At 45.6% G+C, this 25,525-nt stretch overlaps 1 protein-coding gene across 10 annotated transcripts in view; it reads right to left on the bottom strand.

Annotated features, from left to right (window-relative positions):
• Positions 1-416: 416 nt before the first annotated feature.
• The window catches only part of KCNJ5 (potassium inwardly rectifying channel subfamily J member 5), a 104,885-nt gene continuing 79,776 nt past the window's right edge, over positions 417-25,525 (bottom strand). For 5 of the 10 annotated variants that reach the window (XM_083162845.1, XM_083162844.1, XM_083162849.1 and 2 more), the window contains 2 exons: positions 7,067-8,019; positions 417-1,244 (listed from right to left, as the gene is read on the bottom strand). In XM_083162845.1, coding sequence (XP_083018971.1) covers positions 961-1,244; positions 7,067-8,019 — 1,237 coding nt within the window. In that variant the 3' untranslated portion in view covers positions 417-960. Of the gene's footprint in view, positions 1,245-7,066; positions 8,020-13,647; positions 13,666-25,525 lie in introns of those variants that run through there. The other 5 variants (XM_083162847.1, XM_083162846.1, XM_083162848.1 and 2 more) reach the window with 2 other exon arrangements.

Raw genomic sequence — 25,525 nt, 5'->3', positions numbered from 1 at the left:
CAGTGTAGCCCATAGGGTGCAATAGACTGCTGACATTTTCAGATGGCGGTAGCAGAGGGGCCAATATTGGTAAATTGGGCAAAATTGCATTATTATGGGGGATGCGCTGAGATACCTGCTGTGGTCCCCTTCCTTCATACATGTGGGGAATACTTAATGTTTGCAGCTAACCACCAAAAATTTGTATTTTGGGGAAAAGATTCACAAATATCCAATGATAAATGGACCCCCAAACTTAGTACCTCGGTCAGTTTCGATCTAACCATCTGTGCTGAGCCATAGATATACGTAAAACCTGGACTGTTGGGCCAGCTTGAGGGCCGCGTTCGGGAACCTTTGCAATAGAACATGTTGTGTTCCCTTGTTTGTTGTTCTTTGTTGTAAAAGCACTTGCTAAAAACTGGAGGAAATTTACATTAGAAATTCATAGTTTTATTTTATGTGTACATTTCCATATTCTCAACAGCGAACAGTTACCACATCCCACTACTCCTGCACACTGTGACAAACATCTGGACCAGAGAGCATCTCTGGATTTCGGTGCACACTCGTGAACATACAGAGTAAACTATTATTAATTTCCGTACAATATGGACTAGGTCACTTGTTGCCAAGGTAAGGAGAATACTGGAGGAGCCGGCAGAAACATACCTGTCTTAGCAATGAGAAGAGCTACACAATGTGAGACACAATCAGTGCTGCAGAACTATATAACCACTGTAATGGGTATTGCTGTACTGTGTGATGAGGCGGCTAAATAAGTGCACCACCGCCGAGACCCTAAAGCCCCAATGAATACTGCCTCCAGAAGGAACAGACCCATTCCACTTCTTCTTCCTGGTGGTGCACATCAGATCTCAAGCAATCGCTACAGTTCAATATCAACCAATTGTATTTTCTTTATCATAGCTAGAGAAGGAGGAACATTTTTGCTGTGGGCGTCATTCTATTTCTTACGCTTCAATCAGGTTGTGTCTCCATTTTGGTATCTTCTGACCTGGGTGCCCCATTCTGTGTTCCCTCATACATTTGCGGTGAGTAGAGGTGTTGGAAGTAATGATCCCCTCTCTGAAGCTCCTTCAGCTTTTTGGCGCTACAGCCGGGTGTGGGGGTCTCGTAGGTTTCATGAAAGCTGGTGTAATCCACTTCGTAAAATCCCTTTTCCAGAGTAAGGACCGGAGTGAAGCGGTGCCCCCATAAGACTTCTCTGTCCACATAAGAGCTGCGTGCTTGGCAAGTCATTCCTACAAGGATCACAAAAACAGAAGGACAGTGACAACACACCAAGTTTGGAGATGGATGACTTACAGCAATGCAAATGTCAGCCCCAAGTGAGTGTATGGCCGCCTTTAGCCGCAGTCCGGTGAGGTGCTATCAGACAAGAGAGGGACTCAGCAAGCACTGGAGTGTGCATTGTTTGGTAAAGATAGCAATAAGTAGGTGCTCACTCACTACCAAAGATTCCAAGCTCCTGAGTATGGTCCCTCTACCATAGATAGTATTTCACGTGCTGCATCGCTCGGATGTGCCCTCTCCCGCTATATACGTGTGCCCTCTCTTTATTCGATGGTTACAGGTTCAGGTGATCCTGCAAAGTCGGTGTTCTTTGGTGCATGATCATGCTACCTAAAGACTGCATTGGCTGACGACTCTCTCAAGCAATAACCAGGAAGACTGCACACGGAGATGCTCACTCCCATTGTCCACCTGTAGGGCATATTATTCAATGTTACTCAAAAAGTGCAATACCCCTGGTCCTATCTCTCTATTCAAAAAACTAAGACGCTCTCTTCCACTAGCCCTAAGGATTCATTGCTTGAGGTCTCTCCCAGGAAAGACCAGAAAGGGATCAAGTTGGTCGCAGTACAGCTGCATTGTGAAAAATGTGTATATTTACTGATGCCACCAGCTGAATGTATCTAGGAGACTGCACATATGCATGTGCTTGGGTTCACACTCACAGTGGTAATTTTTATCAGTGCGGACTTGCACCAGCCTCACCCGTGTGCAAGAGATCCGTCTGAAATCAAACATATGCAAAAGTCACAGAAAGGCTGTTATCCGTTGCCTGTCTCCTTAACAAAGGGGGTAATTCCCATATAAAGTACAGATTGATGGGTCAGTGACTGACAGTTTTTATGCAGTTTGGGGTGTTGACAGCCTCTCCAGACTGGGATGGATCACCACTGTTGCACCCAAATCTAGTTAGCAGCTCTGGCGGCAATCTTGGGCAACCCCATGGGTCACACAGCAGGTCGATGGGGTTGGAGTTGATTCAATACTACATCCTGGGACACAGCTCGGATCAGTAATACAGCAGGAGGGGCGATGCCCCCTGGTGCGTTACCATATTAGTGCTACAGATGCTGCTTCTATGTAAGCCACAGCCGCAGTCACTACACAACCACATTTGAATGAGGGCAATAATAAGCTGCATGGGGTGGTAGGATGAATGTAGACACAATCAGGATGCAGCAGTGACAATTATCTGTACAAATAATGTTTTAACCCTTTATTTCCAGAATACTAGTGATTGCTTTACATTACAGGCAGGGCTTAAAGTGGTCATGCAGAGGTGGGGGATCTGCTTTCTCTATGCCACCTAATTAACACCCCTCCCCTACCCCCATTAGGCAGAGACACTGCCAGTGGTAGGGTTTTGTTTTGCAGCCCCCTGCAAACTAGAATGGTTTTCTATTGTAATTACTGTTCAGAGCCAATGTGGAGATTAAAATGTTCCACCTCACCATTAGAGGTGGTGGAACTCAGTTCCACCCCGTTCCCCCTCACTTTAACCCCTGATTTGACCTGGGTTAGAAAGGGACCAAGTAAAAACCAGACCCTGACAAGACCCTGGAACGCCGGACCAGACATCAAACACTGCATTCCGAAGCTTGTATTGTCCGGTCCAGGGGGAGTCCCATCCGGGGGGGGGGGGGGGGGATAGCTTTCACCAGGGACATGGGGAAGTGGAAATTACAGCCTCCCTGTGTGTTCCGGATCTTTCCTGTTTTTATTACACCCCCAGACCATGCAGGGAGGCTGTATACTCCCACTTCTCCTCTCCCTGGGGACAGGTGTCAGAGCAGCCCCAACGGACAGGACACCCCCGCCAATGCATCCCCACTGGACTGGACACTACAAGCTCCAGAATGACAGATATTCATGAATGGAGCCTGTCCAGTTCAGTGTTCCGAGGTCCTGTCTGGTTTTTACCCATACCTGGTTAGAAACGATTGTAATAAAATGAGCTCCCCTGTACCGGAGTCTCCTCCTGCAGCGGATACAAGGAGTTAACCGCCAGCCCGCAGCTACTGTGGAACTGAACAGCTTGTGTTATTTATTGCCCTGCTTAATGTTCCTTGAAACACAGAATAAAGTTAGTTTTAGAGCTAACCTGAGAGTCACTCAGGTCACACAATGATTTATAGGTTTTTGTGTCGCACAACATCAAATAAAGTCACTGCAAATGTATTCCTTGTCCACATTATAATCTATATCACTGGTGCAGCTCTTCTAGTTATGGAAAAGTACAAACTGTGCAAATCATCATTTATGGGAATCATACAATAGTCTACAATATACAGGGTGTGTAATATATATATTTCTGTAAATAAGAAGAATGCTTTTAACATTTTAACAGAGTTTTGTCAACCACTTTATGCCACAGAATGACAGCGGTGATCCGGCTATATTGTTTGTGGCTTCACACTATGAAATAACCACAAAATCAGGAATTAACTTAATTTACACTATGGTTAAAAGTTCAGTACCTGTAAAACGCTTTCCCCTCCCGACTCCAAATCAGCCGATTATCAGCACTATAAAAGGTATACAGCTAAAAGCTCTCTGCAGAAGGATCAACCACCTTACTTCTTGATGACCTAACACTCTACCATGGATATTGTTGAACCCATGCAGGTGTCCCTGTTTACCCATGGGATGTCATAAACCTTTGCTAGGTAGCTGTTATGTGTTGTCATGCAGCGGTTTGGTGTTCGCATTAGGGATGTGCGGACTCGGACTCGGATTCCGGAGATCCGAGCCCCCACGGACGTCATCAATCAGAGCACAGGTCCGAGCAGCGCTCAGAGATTCCCGTCTGACTCGGGTCCGGCTGCGCGGGAAAAACGTCATCGCCTGGCGCCGGATTTCGCGAGGCTTTAAACAGCGGCTCCCGCGCCACCCATCTTCACTCCAGTCTAGGAGCGGGTTGGGAGAGGGTGTGCTGGTGCTGGTGCTGGGGCTTAAACTTGAGCTTGACCTTGAAACCGCAATATTTTTTTTCGCTGGGGCTGTCTGCTGTCAGTACTGCTCTCCTCTCTGCTTAGGGTGGGATCATCCTAGGGCAAAGAGGACAGTCGGCTCTAACTGTGTACTTGTAGTACTACTGTCTCCTCTGCCTGGAACTGTAATAAATAATTCTGCTGGACTGGTGCACTGCCCATCCAGTACCTAATAAATAAATAAATTAATTAATTATTATAATTTCTGCTGGTGCATATAGTAGTCTGCTACTTCTGTAACTACCTGTGTGCTGCCCACTACAAGTGCTACTGCCTACCAAGTAGTTTATCTACCTACTAGGCTGCTATATTATTTAATTAAAAAATAATACCTGTCCTGCAGTGCTGCCTGGAACTGTAATAATAATTAATTATAAATAATTCTGCTGGACTGGTGCACTGGCCAACCAGTACCTAATAAAATATAATTAATTATTATTATAAATTCTGCTGGTGCATAGTAGTCTGCTCCTGCTGTAATAATTAATTACCTGCGTGGTGCCCACTTCCAGTGCTACTGCCTACCTAGTAGTTTCTCTACCTACTACTAGGCTGCTATATTATTTAATTAAAAAATAATACCTGACCTGCAGTGCTGCCTGGAACTGTAATAAATAATTCTGCTGGACTGGTGCACTGCCAACCAGTACCTTATAATTAATTATTATAAATTCTGCTGGTGTACTGCACATATACTAGTATTGCCAACGTATATATTATCTACTGGTCTTGTGCCTACTGCTGCCGGATCTACCTGTCTTGTGTACCCACTGCCTAGTACTGCCATATCTACATGTTTTGTGCCCACTGCCTAGTACTGCTGTATCTACCTGTCTGGTGCCCAGTACTGCCGTATCTACCTGTCTTGTGCCCAGTACTGCCGAATCTACCTGTCTTGTGCCCAGTACTGCCATATCTACCTGTCTTGTGCCCAGTGCCTAGTACTGCTGTATCTACCGTCTGGTGCCTAGTACTGCTGTATCTACCGTCTGGTGCCTAGTACTGCCGTATCTACCTGTATTGTGCCCACTGCCTAGTACTGCTGTATCTACCGTCTGGTGCCTGGTACTGCTATATCTACCTGTCTGGTGCCTAGTACTGCCGTATCTACAGTCTGGTGCCCCCTGCCGTATCTACCTGTCTTGTGTACCCACTGCCTAGTACTGCCATATCTACATGTTTTGTGCCCACTGCCTAGTACTGCTGTATCTACCTGTCTGGTGCCCAGTACTGCCGTATCTACCTGTCTTGTGCCCAGTACTGCCATATCTACCTGTCTTGTGCCCACTGCCTAGTACTGCTGTATCTACCGTCTGGTGCCTAGTACTGCCGTACCTACCGTCTGGTGCCTAGTACTGCCGTATCTACCGTCTGGTGCCCACTGCCTAGTACTGCCGTATCTACCTGCCTGGTGCCTAGTACTGCCATATCTACCTGCCTGGTGCCTAGTACTGCCGTATCTACCTGCCTGGTGCCTAGTACTGCCGTATCTACCTGCCTGGTGCCTAGTACTGCCGTATCTACCTGCCTGGTGCCTAGTACTGCCGTATCTAGCGCTGCAGTGCCACTCTTACATGAGCCACGTGTTTGTACCGCACACTTGTGTGGCTTAGCATAGTTATCCAGCTACCTCGGTGCAACCTTTTGCCCTAAAAACAATATTGTGAGGTGTTCAGAATTGACTGGAAATTAGTGGAATGAATGTTATTGAGGTTGATATAGCTTAGGAGAAAAAAAAATTCTGCGATTTTAGCAGTTTTTATGCTTTTTTAACAAAGAAAATCAGAACCCAAAACCCAAAAACAAGACACTTAGGAGGTGTTTTGCCAAAACCCATTAGAACCCAAAACCTCAAGGTAATCAGAGCCCAAAACCCGAAAAGTGGCCGGTGCACATCCCTAGTTCGCATACACAATGGGTAGCAAACCTTTCTAAAAGCATTGTGGAGTAAAAATATAATACATAAATAGCTATTAATAACAAACAGCTTGCTCTGCACATCAGTCCTGATCAGGGGAGGCTCCAGAGGGAGAGGGGGAGGGGGGGGGGGGGCTGCAGCACAAAAAAAAAAGTATTTGCAGTGTTATACAAAACCAAATGTCACATTTTACCCTAAAAGTTCATCAGGTATATTTTACATACACATATGTACATGAAGAGTTGTTACTTACAGTACATCCAAAACATGATTTAATAAAGGAAAAATAATTTTATGAAAATTGTCCACAAGTTTTTAACCAACTACTGAAATCAACAACAGATTCCTGCCACGTAGTTATTATCTGCCCCATAACAATGTGTTTATACCCTTTATAGGTAGCAGCAGTGGATTGGTCATTGACCTTACAGGGAAGCCCGGTAGGCCGATGTGGCCTTGTTGCCTCTTGTCTCCCACACAAACAACCACTATCTATATCCATTGTAAGGGATAGGAGTGGGCGCTATCAGGGATGGGGATGTACATTTCTGGGGTGTTTCTGGGTTCTATTGGCGGAGGGGTGTGGATATTGGTGACAATTGTTTGTATGTTTGATGGAGGTTTGGGGTCTGTGGTCAGGCTCAGTGGGAAAAGGTGGGGTATTATTTGAAATGTGGACCAAGCATATTGTCAAGCCAATGGCTTCCACACAGAGATACACTTTTTTTTATGCCACCCACGCGAGGCCACTTCTACAAATTTTTACAGGGCCACTTTAAGTTCCCAATGCGCCCCTGATATGTAGTATATTAATCACAATTAATATACACTTAAGGAGTTTAACTGAAAAAAACAAACCTACCTGTGGCTTCCACCATGCCTTCTAAAATTACGACAATTTCGAAGTCATCTGTTTCCAGTTGAGCGCGGGACACTTCCCAGAATGGGCTCTTCTCATTGATTTCGTGTGAGATGATGAGTGGGGAAACTAGGAAAAGACGATCGTCCCCAGTGTCGAATCCAACATTGATGTCTGTCTGATTGAGCGGAATAAATTCTCCTTCCGTGGTCTGCTTGGATTTCATGAGCTTGGCTCTGATTGAGGCCTCAACAATATGGGAACTTCGGAGATCTCCCACCCGAAACATTAGACAGAGTTTGCCATCTCTGAGGGAAATCACTGCGTTATTTGAGAACATCAGGGTCTCCGCTCGCTTTTTTGGCTGGCTGATCTTCACAAACATGCACCCCACCATTAACGCATTGACAATCGAGCCAAGGATCGCTTGAATTAGAAGTAGGACAATTCCCTCAGGACACTTCTCTGTAATTACCCGGTATCCATACCCAATGGTAGTTTCCGTTTCAATGGAAAAGAGAAACGCAGAGACAAAGCCATTGAGATTCTGCACACAGGGCACCCAGCTTTTGTCTTCCAGGTGTTCCAAATCTCCTCGGAGATAAGCGATAAACCACCAGATAAAGCCAAAAAAGAGCCACGTGACCGTATACACAAGGGTGAAGATGAACAGGCTGAAATGCCATTTGAGGTCCACCATCGTGGTGAAGAGGTCAGTGAAGTAGCGGTAGGTCTCCTTCACATTCCCATGGTGCACATTGCATTTTCCATCTTTGTCCATATACCTCTGCCGTGGCTTCCGGTGTTCAGTTAAGAGATGGGAGCGATTGGGAGTCAATGCAGAGCTTTCCCGAGCCTGTTTGGGTAACTTCTTAGGCTCTCTGGGTGTAATGTTAACTTGTAGGTCCTGGTCCATGGAGACCCTTAAGTCTCTTGCCATGATGGGCGTGTAGCTGCTGGGTGAGAAGAAAAACATTAACGTTAAGGTTCAGAATCTCAAATATTTGTTTTATTCCTACTGTAAAACTAAAAAAAGAGAAAATGAAGAATAGGAAGCAAAAAAACAAACAAACAAACAAAAACAGGAATTTGTGACCTTTCCCTTAAATTCATTCCAATCAGGAATTTCAGTATTATCTGAGATTTAACGGAACCAGAATCAAATATTAAATCAAAGAACCACAATAGATGTGAAACAGTGGATGCATTCAGGGGGGGTTAGGGGCTGTCACACTGAGTTGCTGAACTCCTCTTTCTGCCAGTACCTAAATATCAAACAGAAATGGTTTAATTTATTTCTATGTTTACGGAGTCACTGTACAAAGTGGATTCAATTCATTCCTCTCTCTCTTTGTGGACTAGAGCACATCATAATATTGAGGGCTCTTACATAGAAACATAGAATGTGATGGCAGATAAGAACCATTTGGCCCATCTATTCTGCTGATTTTAACCCCTTGAGTGCATTTGTCAAAAATTGGCAAGCAAACATTTTTATTTATCATAATGACCTGTAATCAGTGTTCCCTCTAAGCTGTGCGCACGTGCGCGCGCACACAACCCGACGAGCGTGCGCACAGACATTACAACAGAGCGCACAAAGCAGCAGTGGTCCCTTTTTGCAGTTGTGGACTCAATCAATGTGTGTTTCACCCATTAAATACATTGTGTGCTGTGTTTTGAATGTGTAAATGTTTAAAATCATTTTGAAGTAAAAGTAACACAAATGCTGTACATCATTTTCCAGTTATATATAAGTGACGCACAAATTTTTTTATTTCCTTCCAAAGTTGCACAGCCAAAATCTTTTGGCGCACACATCCTTCGTAAAATTAGAGGGAACATTGCCTGTAATGTTACCTTATACAGGAAAAAGAATATTTTTCACACAACTTTTTTTAATTTGAAACTATATAACAAATGTGAGCGATGCTGGCATTTTTAGCGGATATTTTGCACAACACACAGAGATGTTGGCACTCAAAAGTTAACCATATTGTTACCTCAAACCCTATTTGATCTGTATTTCTGTGTATGGATGTCCTGATGTGTCTAGCCTATCCATATTTAAATGTTTCTACGGTCTTAGTCTCTACCACCTCTGATTGGAGGCTATTCCACTTATCCACTACCCCTTCTGTGAAATCATTGTTCCACAAATTTCCCCTGAACCTCCCCCCAGTGTCACTGCATGTCCATTTGTTTGAATATTTATTTTTATTTGATGACTGTTTCCCTCCTGGATTTTGGTAAACCCCTTGATATATTTTAAAGTTTCTAACATGTTTATTTATGAAGATGGGAGTTATATTGAAGATGGGATGTTGCTATGGGCAACCAATCAAATTCTGTTATCTTCTAGAACAGTGGTCTCCAACTTGTAGCTCGCGAGCTACCAGTAGCTCACGGTCATAGTTTGAGTAGCTCGCCTAGCTACAGTACTGCTGTCAGCTGGGATTAAGTGCCTGAAATCAGGACATGAATCCGGGAACCACAACAAGGCAGGAAGAGAGAACCCGGAAGCCACCGGCAGCTGCAGAGGGATCCATTGTCATTGTCCCATAGCAGACTGGAGGCTGCTCCAGGGACCCATGAAGTTGCACACCACTGGTAGCCACTGGTGGGAGACAGCAGAACAGCTGACACTCTCACAGAGGTAAGTGGGAAGGTAGTTGGGGGTCACTGCGAGATGTAGAGGGGATCCGTTGGAAGTTGACCAGACAAGTAAGGGGACCATATGAGAAATTAGCAGATTTTTCTAAAAACATTTTTAGTAGCTCTTCAAGCGGTTTCATTTTTTTTCGCGTAGCTCACACCCCAAATAAGATTGGCGACCAAGGTTCTAGAAGGTGCTAAATAGATGTAGATTCTGATTGGTTGCTATAAGCAACATCCCATCTTCAATAGAACTACAATCTTAGTAAATAAACCCACAAGGGACTATTGTACTTTGTTAATTAGCAGAGTAATGTGGTGCTATTGGTATTTTCCCCTGAATCCCAGTAACAAGGTGGCTTAGGAGGCTCTGGGTGAGCACTGGGATTATTAGCGCAGGATTAATCAGCACTGATGGATTGTTGCAGAAATGAAGAAAGAAGCCTCTCGATCAATGTGCAATGGATTCATCTACTCAATAACCTCCTCCTTCCTTCCGTTATAGGACTGTTATAGAAAAGAGAAACCCAGGAAACAGCCAATGTGAATGGGAGAATGTTATCCTGCCCCTGGTGTAGATCATAAATCTGTATTGCTATTGGTAAATTTGCATGAAAAGTAATCAGCGGCTTAAGCTGTGTACACACGGTGCAATATATTGCTCAGTGTCACGTTTTCATCAGGGACCAGAGATGGTCACTGCTAAAAAGGAGACTCTGCCGGGGAAGCCGCAATAGGGGCTGAACACGGGAGCGCGCACCCGGCGATTTATCGCCCACAGCACAAACAAATCACTGGCGCACATATTTGCAGCAATGACCCCATGTATACACAGCTTTAGGCTGGGGCCACACATAGCGGCGCAGCAGGCAAGGAGCCACATTGCTGTGTGTAACCTCCTTTTCCGCCCTAAAAACTTTACCTCGCTTGGTCTCTATGGGGTGTATTCAATGCTTTCTGTGAGCTGTGACCGTGAGCAGGGTCAATATTCAACCCAAAAAGTACAAAAAAAGTAGTAGCGCAAGACAATATAAAATTAGAAGTACAATTTAATAAACAAATTAAATACAAGCACAATAAGAGAAACAATAAGGCACTGGCACCTATTGATGGCTACCTAATATGAGGGTCCATTCCGGTACTTGTGTATTATAACTGCGCCCCCGATGTTGGTCGCGCAATGTTTTTATCGCATCGCATGCCATACACCCGATGGCATGCGATGCAACGCGATTTTACACCACTATGCGATTAAAAATTGTATAAGAACCCTAATGGGTGGTTTTATAATGGGTGTTTACAATGTAAAATGCACCCCCACACCACCCCCCACTATAAACGTGAACCCGAAGCGTGGCGAGCGCAGCGAGCCGGCGAGGGGCGGCGGTACACGTCCTACGGCCTTTTCATACCCCCACTATCCACGTCGGCATGGAGTTGATTTTATATAGTGTGGCGAGCGGACGCGTATACCTGTGAAGTTATGCGCGTGCACTCGCCACACTTTTTGAAATCAACTCCACGCCGATGTGGATAGTGGGGGTATGAAAAGGTCGTAGGACGCGTACCGCCGCCCCTCGCCATCTCGCTGCGCTCGCCACGCTTCGGGTTCATGTTTATAGTGGGGGGTGACGTGGGGGTGCATTTAAAATTGTAAGCACCCATTAGGGTGCATTTAACATTGTAAGCACCCATTAGGGTGCTTATACAATTTTTAATCGCATCCCAACGCATTGTATGCCATATACAATGTCATACAATTTTAAAATTGTATGCCATTGTACAACATCGTGCGATATCGCATCGTATGCCTTATGGTATGCGATGTGATGGGCGCCGTGATAATACACAAGTACCTCCATTCCTAGTATACAGCCATTGGTTCTTTGAAGAAATTCCGGATACAGTAATTAGTCTGTTTAAGCTCAAGAAATGATGTATAATTACCGCAGTTGGATGTCCAAGTGAAGATTTTTAATCCTTATTGAGGAAAGCAGTAAATGCAGATGTCTTCAGATGGAATTTTATATAGTTCCATAAAGTTGCGGATTTGCACCGGAGCTCACTATCTTCAAAACAATTCGCAACTTTATGGAACTCTATAAAATTCCATCTGAAGACATCTGCATTTAAAAATCTTCACTTGGACATCCAACTGCGGTAATTATACATAATTTCTTGAGCTTAAACAGACTTATTACTGTATCCAGAATTTCTTCAAAGAACCAATGGCGGTATTTATTATTGAGCACCTATCTCATTTATTAGGCAATAGAATGGTGGGATATTTGTGTTACTATAGAACATGGATGGGGAACAGTTGGTTCTCCAGCTGTTGTTGAACTACACATCCCAGCATGCCCTGCAACAGTTTAAACATGGTCAAATAGCAAAACTGTAGCAGGGCATGCTGGAATGTGCCAACAACAGCTGGAGGGCCAAAGGTTCTCCAACCCTGCTATAGAAGAACACAAAGATAATGATGACCTGATACAGGATGCCGGACTGAATATAAGATTACATAATAATTCCCTTTTCTGTGTGTATTACATTACAGTAACATATCCCCAATTCATCTTATGTAATGGTTGTAACAGCCCAGTCAGCATGGAAACACAATTATTGGAGCCAGGTCTTTCAGGAAGAAACAAAGCCCATGATGGGTGGCAATTGTGCAGCGCTGCCGCTGCCTTGGTGCAGAGAGGGACAACCCGTCTGGGAACGCCCATGAAACACGGAATGTTCCCATGGGCGAGTCCCCCGACCCGCCGCCACATGCCTGCAATGTTGGGTGCGTGCACCCGGTGAACAGTTTGTTTACCTTGGCCCCACGCACCCGGTGTCTGCACATGCGCAGAAATGCATCTGCGCATGTGCAGATGCAGAACATCGGCCCGTGCGAATGAACTGGCCAGAATAAGGTCCATTGTACGTTTCCGATCATTGCTCAACTTACTGGGTGCAATGAGCTCAATCATTATGGACACAGTGGTAGCGATGCCCTTTGCATGTGAACCACAGGTTTTATTACTATTTGCTGTGCACAGAACTTCTATCTGGATTTCCCAATGCAGATCAATCATAGTCTTCCCAGTCCTTACAGTCCACCTGTATCTGCACCGGCCATCGCGTAACCAATGCGTATAGCATATGCCCCTACACCAGATCTATAACCCCCACACACTGATAAGATTTGTCAGTTCCCTATCCTACCACACAGATGAATGAAATGTACACTGCTCCACAATGGGATGCTAAATATTTAAATGCTGCCCCTCACCTCTATGGAGGAGATTCAATTGTTGCAACCACTGAACACCGCTAGGTGGCACCTGACTGAACAATTCAAGTGTCGCACACAGCCGCCGTAGCGGATATTACCATTATGTTGTTCTGAGGGGCTGGTGACCAGTATGGAATAAATTTAAGAAAAATGAGATCCGAGGAGGAAACGAAAAGCCTCTGTGTCAGGATAAGCCATAGATGATAATATATATTCCATAGTTACAAATACTATGAACATGTTATACAGACACGTTCATAATAAGAAGTCCATGGAATCACACTATTCTCAGCTATACAGGGAAAAGAGGTGGTGGAAGAGGATTGCATTAAATATATAGGATGAATCACGTGCAGAAGTGCAGCACATTCATGCTCTTGTAATACTCCAGTCTGTTTTCTCTCCATCTATCAACTAGTTCCCACTGCCTTTTGTAGGGTTTTGGGGTGCTGACCTATATACTACTACCCCAACCACTATAGGGGTAGGGGTGTCCAATACAGGACCAGTTCACACAGTCACAATTTCCCAGGCATCGTGCCTGTCCAGACCCCCAGCACATTGGCACAGGCAGCAGAACTGGACACAGCACATAGGAACCAAGTAACAAAGTCTCCACATGTAGAAGATACAAATCATACCTTACCCAGCCTGGGATGAGTTCCCCACCAGTAGTCAGGAAGAACTGGAGATTCTTCCCCCGTCCCGCCAGCTGGCTGGCATGGACACCAGTCACACACACACAGCACAGCGGTGAATGAAATAATGTGCAGGATGGAGATGTGTGACAGTCAGGCTCTTCCTCTCGGTGACACCACGGTCTCCACATTCCCATCCCCTGCCTCTAGCAGCCTGATTAACCCTTCCACTCCCCGTACCGCAGCCAGGAACACTATGAGGGTAAAGGAGTGGAGTGTCTGTGATGGGAACAGTAGATGGGAATTCAAATGTCATCTGGACTATTGTTATAAATGATGGGGGGAGGGGGGTAGTGTACAGATACACTTAGGTGCAGGGATGGATTAAAGTTGGATGTAATTGCTGTGGAATTGTGAGCATGGACCTAGAGGCATGTACTGTATATTCGTCTGTATCGAAGCCGCCCTATGGTCATCCTGGCTTCATAGGGGTCATTATTATTAGAGCACAACTCTGCATAGACTGCCCCAGTACAGGCCAGTTATGACTATTAAGCCCAGAATGGAGACGCACATGTGATGTATGAAGCTCTGCACCACCCTTACTGGTGTACACCTGGCTTCTGAGTTGTGCAGCAAAAGAACATGTAAGATACGCCCGACATATATGTGCAGTACAATGAGGGCATTTCAACGGAAAAGTCAAATACAGTATGTGCCTATGTACATCCTTGCTGGCGGGTCGCCAGAACGTACGCGCTGGCGACCCGCCAGCAGCCTCGCCAGCGAGGAGACTGAGACGCACGTGCGTCTCACGCGCGTCTCAGTCTCCGTCGCTAGCGCGACGGAAACCCTGTCCGTCTCCGCCTCAGGGAGACGGACAGGGTTAGGGGGGGTTAGGGGGGGGTGCGAGCAGGCGGCGGGGACCCCGGGTTACCGCCGGCAAGCCGGCGGGGACCCGGGGAACTGATGGAAGCGCCGTCGGAAGGGGACGCGCGCGCCCTCTCGTGCACGTGCGTCCCCTTCTCACCATCGCCATGGCGCTGGCGGGGGATGGCAGCTGGCGACGCCAGCGCCATCCCCTGCAAAGATGGGACCTGACCCATCTGTAGATGGACGGAAAGTAAATCTGCCTGTTGTATCTAGTGGCTGCTGTCTTGTGTGCAGAGTACAATGGCTAGGGTGATACATTTTAGGGGAATATACACATTTACCCATTCACAATTTCTGGGATTTCCACCAATTCAGCATCATGTCAAAGGCAAATCGGACAAAGGAGAAGAGAAGAAAATAAAAGAAGATAGATTATAGAGGCAGGAGAGGACTGATGGCATACACAGAACTGACCATAAATAGAAAGCAAAAATTAAGACACAGTGGGCCAGATGCACTAAGGGCCTTATTCTAATTCACTCTTTCTGACCAAATCCTTCTTAGATGGACAAAACCATGTGCACTGCAGGGGGGCAGCTGTAAAATGTGCAGAGATAATTAGATTTGGGTGAGTTATTTTGTTTCTGTGCAGGGTAAATACTGGCTGCTTTATTTTTACACTGCAATATAGATCTCACTTTGAAGTAAATCCCCACCCAAATCTAATTCTCTCTGCACAAGTTACATCTGCCCCCCTGTAGTGCACATGGTTTTGTCCATCTAAGAAGGATTTTGTCAGAAAGAGTGAACTAGAATAAGGCCCTAAGCTTCAAAAGTGATAAAATGGAGAGTGATAAACAACCAACCAATCAGCTCCTACCTGCCATGTCACAGACGGTGTTTGAAAAATGTTAGGTAGGAGCTGATTGGTTGGTTGTTTATCACTCTCCATTGTCTAACTTTTGAAGATTAGTGCATCTGGCCCACAGAGAGAAGAAAGGAATCACAAAACACAAAGAATAAGAAAAAAAAAAGAGAAAATACATAGCGGGGAAGGGAAGGCAGGGAGAACCTAGCGGGGAAGGGAAGGCAGGGAGAACCTAGCGGGGAAGGGAAGGCAGGGAGAACCTAGCGGGGAAGGGAAGGCAGGGAGCACAGAGTAAGGAGGGGAAGACGGAGCAGGGAATGGGAGGCAGAGAGCACAGAGTGGGGAAGGGAAGACAGAGTAGGGGAAGGGAAAAAGGAAAGTGGTTGTACACCGCGCTAATAAATTAAGTTCCACAAATGGAAATTAATATGGTGCCAAATTATAGTAGGTAATAAAAAGACAATTTAATGAGAATGTTTTAACATAATAAAATGACAATTAATAAAAATTAGTTAAAAAAAAAAAAAGAGCTGCTTAGTAACATGAGATTGTTAGAACGCTGGGGCCTATATAAGGAAAAAATGTGAAAAACCTGCTCTGGACAGTTCAATTCCCAGGGAGTAGTCCAATTGGATTCCAAATTGAGTCCTGAGGGGTTTCCCAGTCCCGTGATATGTTTTAGGAGTACCAAGAGGAGATCCTCCCCAGGGTACGAGAGTACTTGGAAGATCACCAAGCTGACCACTGGGGGTTTCCTGATCCAATGGTGGACTGGTTCGGCCACAGTGGGTCCTCCTTAGAGTGTACTTTATACTTTGTCGTCATGGACGGTTACCCAGTTGGGAAGGTAAGGCAGGGTGAACAGAGTAGGGGAAGGAAAGGAAGAGAGCACAGAGGGGTGAAGGGAACACAGATCACTCGAGTCTGAGCAGCAGTGCTTATTGGTGATCGCCAATCTGCGAGATTATGCAAATTTCGCTATAAACACCTTCCCTAGCGCACATCCATACAGCCAAATGTGCAAGGTCTAACAAGCCTACTTTTACATTGGAATTGTTGAGAGTGGGAGTCTCATTGGTTGCAGTTTTAGGCACACAAATGTACAGCAGGGAAGGGCTTTGTAGCAGCATTTGAACAGTATTGCATATGGGTGACCACCAATAGAGGCTGCAATGTCTGCATTTACCTCTGACCAAGCCTAAAACTACAGGTGGGGCAGATGTAACATGCACAGAGAGAGTAATGGTGTGTGCACACGAGGGCGATATGCCGTGCTATGCGAGTCCCGATGTGATCAGATCGCATCGCACGGCATGCCAGAGTGGCACAATTTAGACTATATAGTGCAATCTGCACTATATAGTCTTGTCTGCCCTCTCTATTTCGCTGCCGATTTGCGCTCACACGGGAGCACGCATCGGCAGCGCATTGGGCTGGCAAGCCCTAAAAAAAGCATGTGATCAGCATGCGATATGGCTTCCGATGTTCACTATATCAGCAACATCGGAAGCCATATCTTACTGTCTGTACACACCATTAGATTTGGGTAAGTTATATTGTTTCTGTGCAGGGTAAATATTGGCTGCTTTAGTCTTAAGGGGAGGGGTGAAGTTTAGAACAGATCACTCAGCACACATTGCACCAACGATGTGTGCCAACCAGTGTTCTCTAGTGACAACACTGAGATCTAACTAGATTTATACTCATGCTTGAATGAGCTAACCCGGCGAGAGTGACGCACAGTCGCTCGGGGGCATACACATGAAGGAAGCGATCCGTGCTTAATTTCTAAGCGATCTAGTCAGATCGCATAGAAAATAGGCAGAAACCGATAAGCGTGTATGGGCCTCTACACTGCAATTTAGATTTAATTTTGAACACCACCACTCACATCTAGCTCTCTCTTACATCTGCCCATTTGCTAAAAAAAAAAAAAAGCAGTTTTGCGATCAGTTCTGAATAACCCCAATAAAACAGAGAGCTAGAGAGAACAAAGAAAAAAAATAAAAGAAGAAATAGACAGCGAGACAGATCAGTGATGTGGTGAGGACAATGCCTTTGGACAACAATGACTTGCTAGTATCAGAGCAAATGTACACACATATCCTGTATAAACCCAATGGTTTACGTGGGCAGTATACAAATGGTAGTAGTATATACTATACTTTGCTACCCTATATAGGGTAATAATAACAGTAAAACAATTTGTTGCACAATATGAGGCAAAAATAAGATTGGCCGTAGCAAGTCAGGTAAAGAACACTAAAAAGTTTTTTAAAATAACCCTGTACTTGAAATCTCATACTTGCCGTAGAGAGAAAATCTCAGTTTTTAAGCACAACAGCCCCTGCGCCAACCGTCTGCTAACAGAGTGTGGTCAATACAACAACAGATCTTACGTGTTATGGCAACAGCCCACATCAGTTGTTACCACATTACATTGAAAACTATATATATCTATCATGCACAGGAAACTCAATATTATATATTGAAATGGCTTGCATGTATGGAAACCTCTCGTGTGTTGAAGGCCAATAACACTAGCCTAGGATCTATAATGGAGTTAGTCTTGATTACTTCTAGAATGATCCGGTTACACTATAGTTCATAACATATGCAAATTATACAATGGACTCCAGTAAATTGCAGATACGCAGTGTGAACATAAATCAATTGCTCTTTGCATAATTTATGAGAAGGGGCTGACTAGTCTGATGTGATGAACAGGTCTCAGGGGGAATACTTTAATTCCAACGCTGACTATGTACTGCAATAAAAGAAAACATATTAACCTGTTCATCAAAGGTCACTGTGGTGTAATATAATACACAAACTCTAAAAACACTGATGAAGACTAAACTATCCATATGTAAAGAGGACCAATACTCCCATAGGCGTGCGCAGACCATTTTAATAGGGGGTGCACCATTGGAGGAGCGTGTCTATCTCCGCCTCCTGGGCGTATATATCACCACCAACTGGCATCAATGCAAACTAAATAGGTGGGGACTTATTTATGTATATGGGCTTCAGAAGGAATAATTTCCCTCACAATTATACACAATAGAAACAGGCTCAGTGCGCAACGGAAAAAAAAGTTCACAGTGATGCCCATTACACAATATGCTACACTCCGTAATGCCCATTACACCAAACACCGTAATGCCCATTAGACATAATGCCACACACCGTGATGCCCATTATACGACATACCGTAATGCCTATTACATCATTTTCCACATACGTGCCGTTTACCTACATGCTTATTGTCAGGGGTTATATGCTTGTTGCCAGAGATTCTTGCTCAATGCCAGGGTATACATGCTTCTTGCCATGGGTTTCATTCTCGTTGCCAAGGGGCATTATATGTTCATTGCCCAGTCAGGATTACATGCTCATTGCCATGGGGGAAGTAACATGCTCATTGCTAGGGAAAGTTACATGCTCATTGCCAGGGGGGCATACAGAGGGGACCTACATGCTTCTTGCCCCTTCAGGGGCATAGAAGTTTGTATGCCCCATATTGAAATTTCTAAAAGAGTCCCCTTCTATAAAGTACAGGGTGATGCAGACATGTGTGGATAAAATCTGCCTAAAAAATACTGGGGTAGTGTCACACACACAAAGAAGTAGGGGATGTACCATGTTTTATACAGAGGTTGCCACAGACATTGGGGTAGGGATTAGGGGGGGTAAGAGGGACGAGGATGGGGGCATGGTGTTACACACACACACACAGATAGGAGGGGGGTATTTTGGTAAAAGGTGTCACACAAAGGAATAGGGGTAAGAGAGGATCAGACACCAGGGAAATTGGGGTAGATGGGATCACTGACACAGAGGAAGGGGGTAGCTTGGTACAAGGTGTCACACACAGGTGAAGGGGGTACAGAGGGGTCAAACACCAGGGATGATGGGGGTAGAGGGGGTCACACACACACCACATGGATAGTATTGTACAGAAGATCACACATTCAAAAGGAAGGGGGTCACACACACACACACACACACATAGAGGGTACAGTGATCCCTGGGCACTCACCAATCTGTGGGAGCAGCTGCACAGTGTCATGGAGGCCAGAGGATCCAGGGAGGGCCAGTGAGAAGGGGAGGCCAGCTGCAGGAGGAATCCCTGCTGTACAGAGCCCTCCCCGAGAGGCTTTTGCTCTGTACTACATCACGGCCCGGCATACAAGTGAGCCCTGCGCAGGAATAGCAGTTCTTGGAGGAACAGATCTGTTTCCTCCACGGTGCGACTGCAGGGGAAGGTGCTGCTTCCCTGTTACTCCATGGCGTGGCTGCTGTGCGCGCTGCGCTTCTCTAATAGACACTAGAGGTCATGCAGACCTCTAGTGTCTGTCTCCTCTAAAGCGGCGGCCATCTTTGGAGTGGCCGCCGCGTACAGAGACTGTGCTGCCGACTCCCTGCCACTGCCAGCTTCGCAGTCTATGGCAGGGAGACTTGATCATTAGGGGGTGCCTGGGCACACCCGGCACCCCCTGTGCGCACGCCTATGAATACTCCCTCTTTCTCTGGCCACTAGTCATGATTACATGATCTTATACGGATACTTATTGCTAGCTGGTACCACGCCTGGTGCTGCCCACCAGAACATAACAGCTGTCATCTGTCTATCAGTCTCCTCCCTGTTGCAGGGGAGAATGTTGCCCACAGGTGGAGAGTGTGCCAGGGCTGTGCTACCCTTACCAACCCCAGCAGCCACTCACCAGTGTGGTCCCCTACACTAGGGATGGCTATCGACCATCTATGATTCTCAATCATTGATGTTAAATGCTTTTTCCATCAATGGGAAAGAACAAGATGGTTTCCCTCCATTGATGGCACAGTATAAATTACAAAATTATTTTTTGCAAGGTATCAGGACACAGCATAGCGTCGCCCCTTACACCCATAAAACCACACCCCCAGGCTGTGATTGTCGTGCAGGCCCTGCACTGAAATAACAAGGATGACCTTTGATGGGTACAACCATCTAAGGCAGGCATGTCCAAACTATGGCCCTCACGCTGCTTTGAAACTACAAGTCCCATCATGCCTTGCCACAGTTTTGCTATTAGGAAATGCTAAAAATATGGCAATGCATGCTGGGATGTCATTTTGCAACAGCTGGAGGGCCACAGTTTGGACATGCCTGATCTAAGGGATCCAATATCATAATTGGTGATTAACAATGGCCACTCATGGTATTGCCATTAGCATTGTTATTATTTATGTATATGGCGTCACAAGGGTTCTGCAGCACCTGACAATACATGCAGTAGATGAGCAAAAAACAAGAAAAATAAGGGATTAGAGTACAAGCCAAATTAGGACAGGTACACGGTAAATAAAGACCGTTCCATTAAGGGACAGGACACGGATGCAATTATCAGGGTGAAAGATATATTCTAAGAAAAGCACATGAGGATAGAGGGCCCTGCTTCCGAAAACTTACATTCTAAAGGGGAGGGGCAGATAGACTGGGGTGACACAGAAGGTATGGCAACCATTGATTGTGAAAATGTCCACCCTGCACATTAGCGGTCAGTTAATTTAGTTAAGTGTTGCTTGCTGCATAATTTAACCACTTGCCTATCATGATCACATCAGATGTGACCACAACAGGCTGGGCGTTCCCTGACATGGTCACATCTGACGTGACCAGCCAGAATGCCCACTGTCTGTCTGCTGGATAAAGATCATTCAGTGGGTATGAGTGACAGAGTCGACAGAATTTAGGGCGACAGTCACTAGGTAGATACAGGCATTTGGTCAAAAAAGGTTGACATGAGTTTTTCATGTTTTTTTGGGGTGTCTATATCGACTTAAGTCTACATGGACACCATATAAAAGTGTACCACATCCCTGCTCAGAGCTCACTTTACTTGCCAGGCTTCCGGCAAGGTGCTTCGCTACACTCGGCACACTATTATGATCTCACTCTATGGGCCGTATTCAATGAGAATATTCACGGCGTGCAGCGAATCCTGTTTAGGATTCGCTGCACAGTTGCCACTGCATGCTGTGTTCCGGAGCCTCGCTGCCCCCCCTATTCAACGTTGCAGGGGCTCGCTGCCCCTGACGGCAAGTGTGCAGCCTGAGGACGGTGGCAGGCAGGGAGATGGAAGTCTCCCTGCCTGCCCCAGAATGTATGTGGGGGGGAGGTGGGCTCCCTGGGAGCCAGGCAGCACAGGCTGCCCCCCAGGAGAGCCAGCAGGGGACCAGGTATTCACTGCACCCGATCGTGCATATGTAACGAATATGAATATCTAATTAGCGGCTCTCGGCTCCCTGCTGGCTGCTCTGTGTAAAAAAAAAAAAAAATGTAAATTAAAATATATATTCATGTGCTATAAGCACATGAATAAAAATAGCATGCCCCTTCACAGAATAAATTTCCTGATTTTTTGACACCAAAATGTAAAACAACAACTTCTTTATTTTAAAAGTTCACTTTCCACTTCACCATGAAAAGATTGCGATTTGCTACACGGCGACACACAGCAAAAATCACTTAGAAAGACGGCGAGAAGTGCACATTGAATAGGGTGATTTGCTTTCTGACCCAGAAAATCACCTTCCAACGCGAGAATAGCACAAATTCGCCATGAAACAGGGCGAATTATCCTCATTGAATACTGCCCTATGAGTGACCTAATGCATGTTGACCAATTTCATGCGTCGATTTAGTGATTATCAACCTATAGTGGTCGGCCAAATTCTTGCAGACCTAGTGAATGCTTCATAGCTAGGATGCCCACTGCCTGCCTGCTGGCAGATTATCTTTCTGAAGCAGCCTCTGCGGAAAATAAAAAGCAGCACCTCGCCTTCACGGAGGCCACCCGACAGAAGTAGAGAGGAGCCGCCACTGTGGAAGCGGGCCCGGCATTGCTGGTTATAGATATTAGCTGTCAATGTTTTACCTAGGTTTATTTTTTTTAAGAAATAAAATTGTATTTGATAGGTTTAAAATAAACATTCTTACCCTAATTCAATCATTAAAAAACATCAATATCTGAGGACTTTTGGGAATATCAGGCAGTAAAGTAATCACGGCTACAATGCAGAGCGGTTACTGTAATGTCCCTGAGGTGAAAGAGTTACCCTGAGGCTGCCAGGATGATGTCACATCAGAGACTGCTGATTATTCCCGGCCATCTCTGCAGATGAACGTCACTCTGATAGTGACAACATGAATACAGAGCCTTTGGAATTGCTCAGCTCTCCTTATATTCTGCTCTATTATTTTCCGAACAATGAGCGAACCAGAGACCATTTACCCTTCACAGAAAGCATTACAAACTAATACAGTGGCAAATCTAATATATTGGGCATTAACACTTACCAAAGACGAGTCACTTCATGTGAAAATGAACATCCAGTAATAAATGGATACTTGTGTATACTAGGAATTTGTTCCCAGTTTATAATGCGACAACCTGTACACACACACACACACACACACACACACACACACACACACACACACACTATGGGCCTTATTCTAGTTCACTCTTAGAGGCAAATTCCTTCTCAGATGGGCAAAACCATGGGGGGTTATTCTAGTTCACTCTTTCTGACAAATTTCTTCTTAGATGGACAAAACCATGTGCACTGCAGGGGGGCAGATGTAACAGGTGCAGAGAGCGTTAGATTTGGGTGGGGTTTTATTTCGAAGTGAGATCTATATTGCAGTGTAAAAATAAAGCAGCCAGTATTTACCCTGCACAGAAATAAAATAACTCACCCAAATCTAATTTTCTCTGCACATTTCACATCTGCCCCCATGCATTGCACATGGTTCTGTCCATTTGAGAAGTAATTTGCCTCTAAGAGTGAACTAGAATAAGGCTATATATATATATATATATATATATATCTCCAATATGCTGGCACTCGGGTAAATCCAGTGAAATAGGTGCCTTCCCAAAAGTATAATACAGATTCCAGCTTGACCCCCAGATGAATTCAGGGAAATTCTGGGTACTGTTAGTTGTCCTTCTTCAATGGATCGTAGTAATATAAAAGGACAGTAAGGAATCAGAAGCTGCCGCAGGTACCTTGGGCCCTGGTCATGTAGGGCCTTGAAAGTGAGTAAGTCAATCTTGAAAACGATTCACCCTTTACAGGTAGCCAGTGAAGGGCGTAGAGAATGGGAGTTATGTGGCAGGAGCGGGGCTGGTTAGTTAATAGTCTGGTGGCTGCATTTTGTACCAGCTGCAAGTGGTGCAATTCTTTTGCTGGAAGACCCAGGTAGAGAGCATTGCAGTAGTCTAGGCGTGATGATATAAATGCATGTATGACTTTAGGCAGGTCTTCTGAGGGAATTAAGTGCTTGATTCTGGCTATGTTTCTCAGATGAAAGAATGAGGATATGATTGTGGCTGACACCTGATGTTTAAGTGTCAGGCCACTATCCAAGACAACACCCAGATTCATGCACATGATCAGAGTTTTTTTTAGTGCTGTGCCCCCCCCCCTCCCCCCTCAGGACTTCTGATTTATCTGGGTTCAGTCTCAGCCAACTGGCACTCATCCACTCCTGGAGCTCAGTTAGGCAGCCATTTACGGTTGTTATTATGTTATCAGTGCCTGGAGCAAAGGACAGGTACAGTTGTGTATCATCTGCATAGCAGTGGTAGACCAGGCCATGACGTCTGATTATGTCACCCAGTGGAAGCATCCATGTATACTGCAAAAAGCATGGGAGATAGTATAGAACACTGTGGGGCACCAAAGGACAACGGCACTGGTGGTGAAGACTATACTCCCGATGAAATTCTCTGTGACCTGCCAGCAAGAAACGATTTGAACCAGCTAAGGACTGTGCCATTCAGACCACAGAAATTCTTCAGGCGCCCAATTAGAATCCCATGGTCAATGGTGTCAAATGCTGCAGAGAGGTCCAGAAGGATTAGGATTGAACAGTCTCCTTTATCCCTTGCATTTAGAAGATCATTGAGCACACATACCAGAGCTGTTTCTGTGCTATGTCTTCTCCTGAATCCTGACTGGAATGGATCATAAATGTCATGTGTTGACAGGTGGGTCTCTAGTTGAGTTGCAACCACTTTCTCAATAACCTTTCCTAGAAAAGCAAGATTTGATACTAGCATGTAGTCGGTCATGCAGTCAGGGACTATATTTGATTTTTTTACTATTGCTTCCTTTAGTGGTTCAGGAAAAACACCTGTCTGCAAAGAGCAATGAACTATTTTTACGAATGCAGGGCTGATTATTTACATACACCCTAAAAGAAGCTTGGATGGGGCAGGGTCCAGATCACAGGAGGAGGGACACAACAGTCGGGAAATTCCAGCAATGTGTTGTACATCCACTTGGTCAAAGATGTCCCATGAAGGCAGTTGTCTTACACTGGCAGGCTTGGTATGTTGGTACTCCTTTGGTGTCACTGAGCAGGGCCGTAACTAGGGGGGGGGCTGGGGGGTCACGTGCACCGGGCGCTGGAGGGGGGGGGGGCGCTGTCAGGTCCGGGAGAGTGACAGCCAGCGGGGTTTCGGGGACTGATGTAGCCCGAGTCCCGCTGCTGTTAGCTAACCCGTCGCTTTTTCACTGCTGCTGCCGACGCCTTTAGTGCCCGTCTGTGCCTGTCGCGCACAGCATTACTGGGAGCTTGGGAGGGGACGTGATGACGCGGCAGCCGCCTCCTCGCCATTGGTTGGCGCAGCCGCGTCCCCTCCCACGCTCCCAGAGAAATGCTGTGCGCGGCAAACACAGATGGGCATAAACGGCAGCGGCGGCAGCAGTGAATGAATGTCTTGCCCCGGGCACCAGAAACCCTAGTTTCGGCCCTGCACTGAGGATTCCAGCCGGATGATAGATACTTTATCTGCAAAGAATTTAGCAAACTCATTGCATCTTGACTGAGAAAGGGTCACATCAGGCTGCAGGCATGCTGGTTTGCCAAGCATCTCCACTGTACGGAAAAGCTGAGCGGGACTATTTTTTGCTGCCATGATCTCATTTGAAAGGAACTCTGTTTTCTTGCGGGTGATTGTTGATTGGTATATTCCAAGCTGTTTGATTAGATTTAATTTAGGGGGGTATTAATATAGGGTGGTATTCTGGAGCAACCTTGCGAGTCCACCAAACCCTGCCTTGCAAATGGTGACTTGGCATGCCTG

Source organism: Crinia signifera, chromosome 19, assembly GCF_055691185.1.
Source record: "Crinia signifera chromosome 19, ASM5569118v1, whole genome shotgun sequence".
Lineage (NCBI taxonomy): Eukaryota > Metazoa > Chordata > Amphibia > Anura > Myobatrachidae > Crinia > Crinia signifera.
This window is presented reverse-complemented; position numbering and strand designations above follow the sequence as displayed.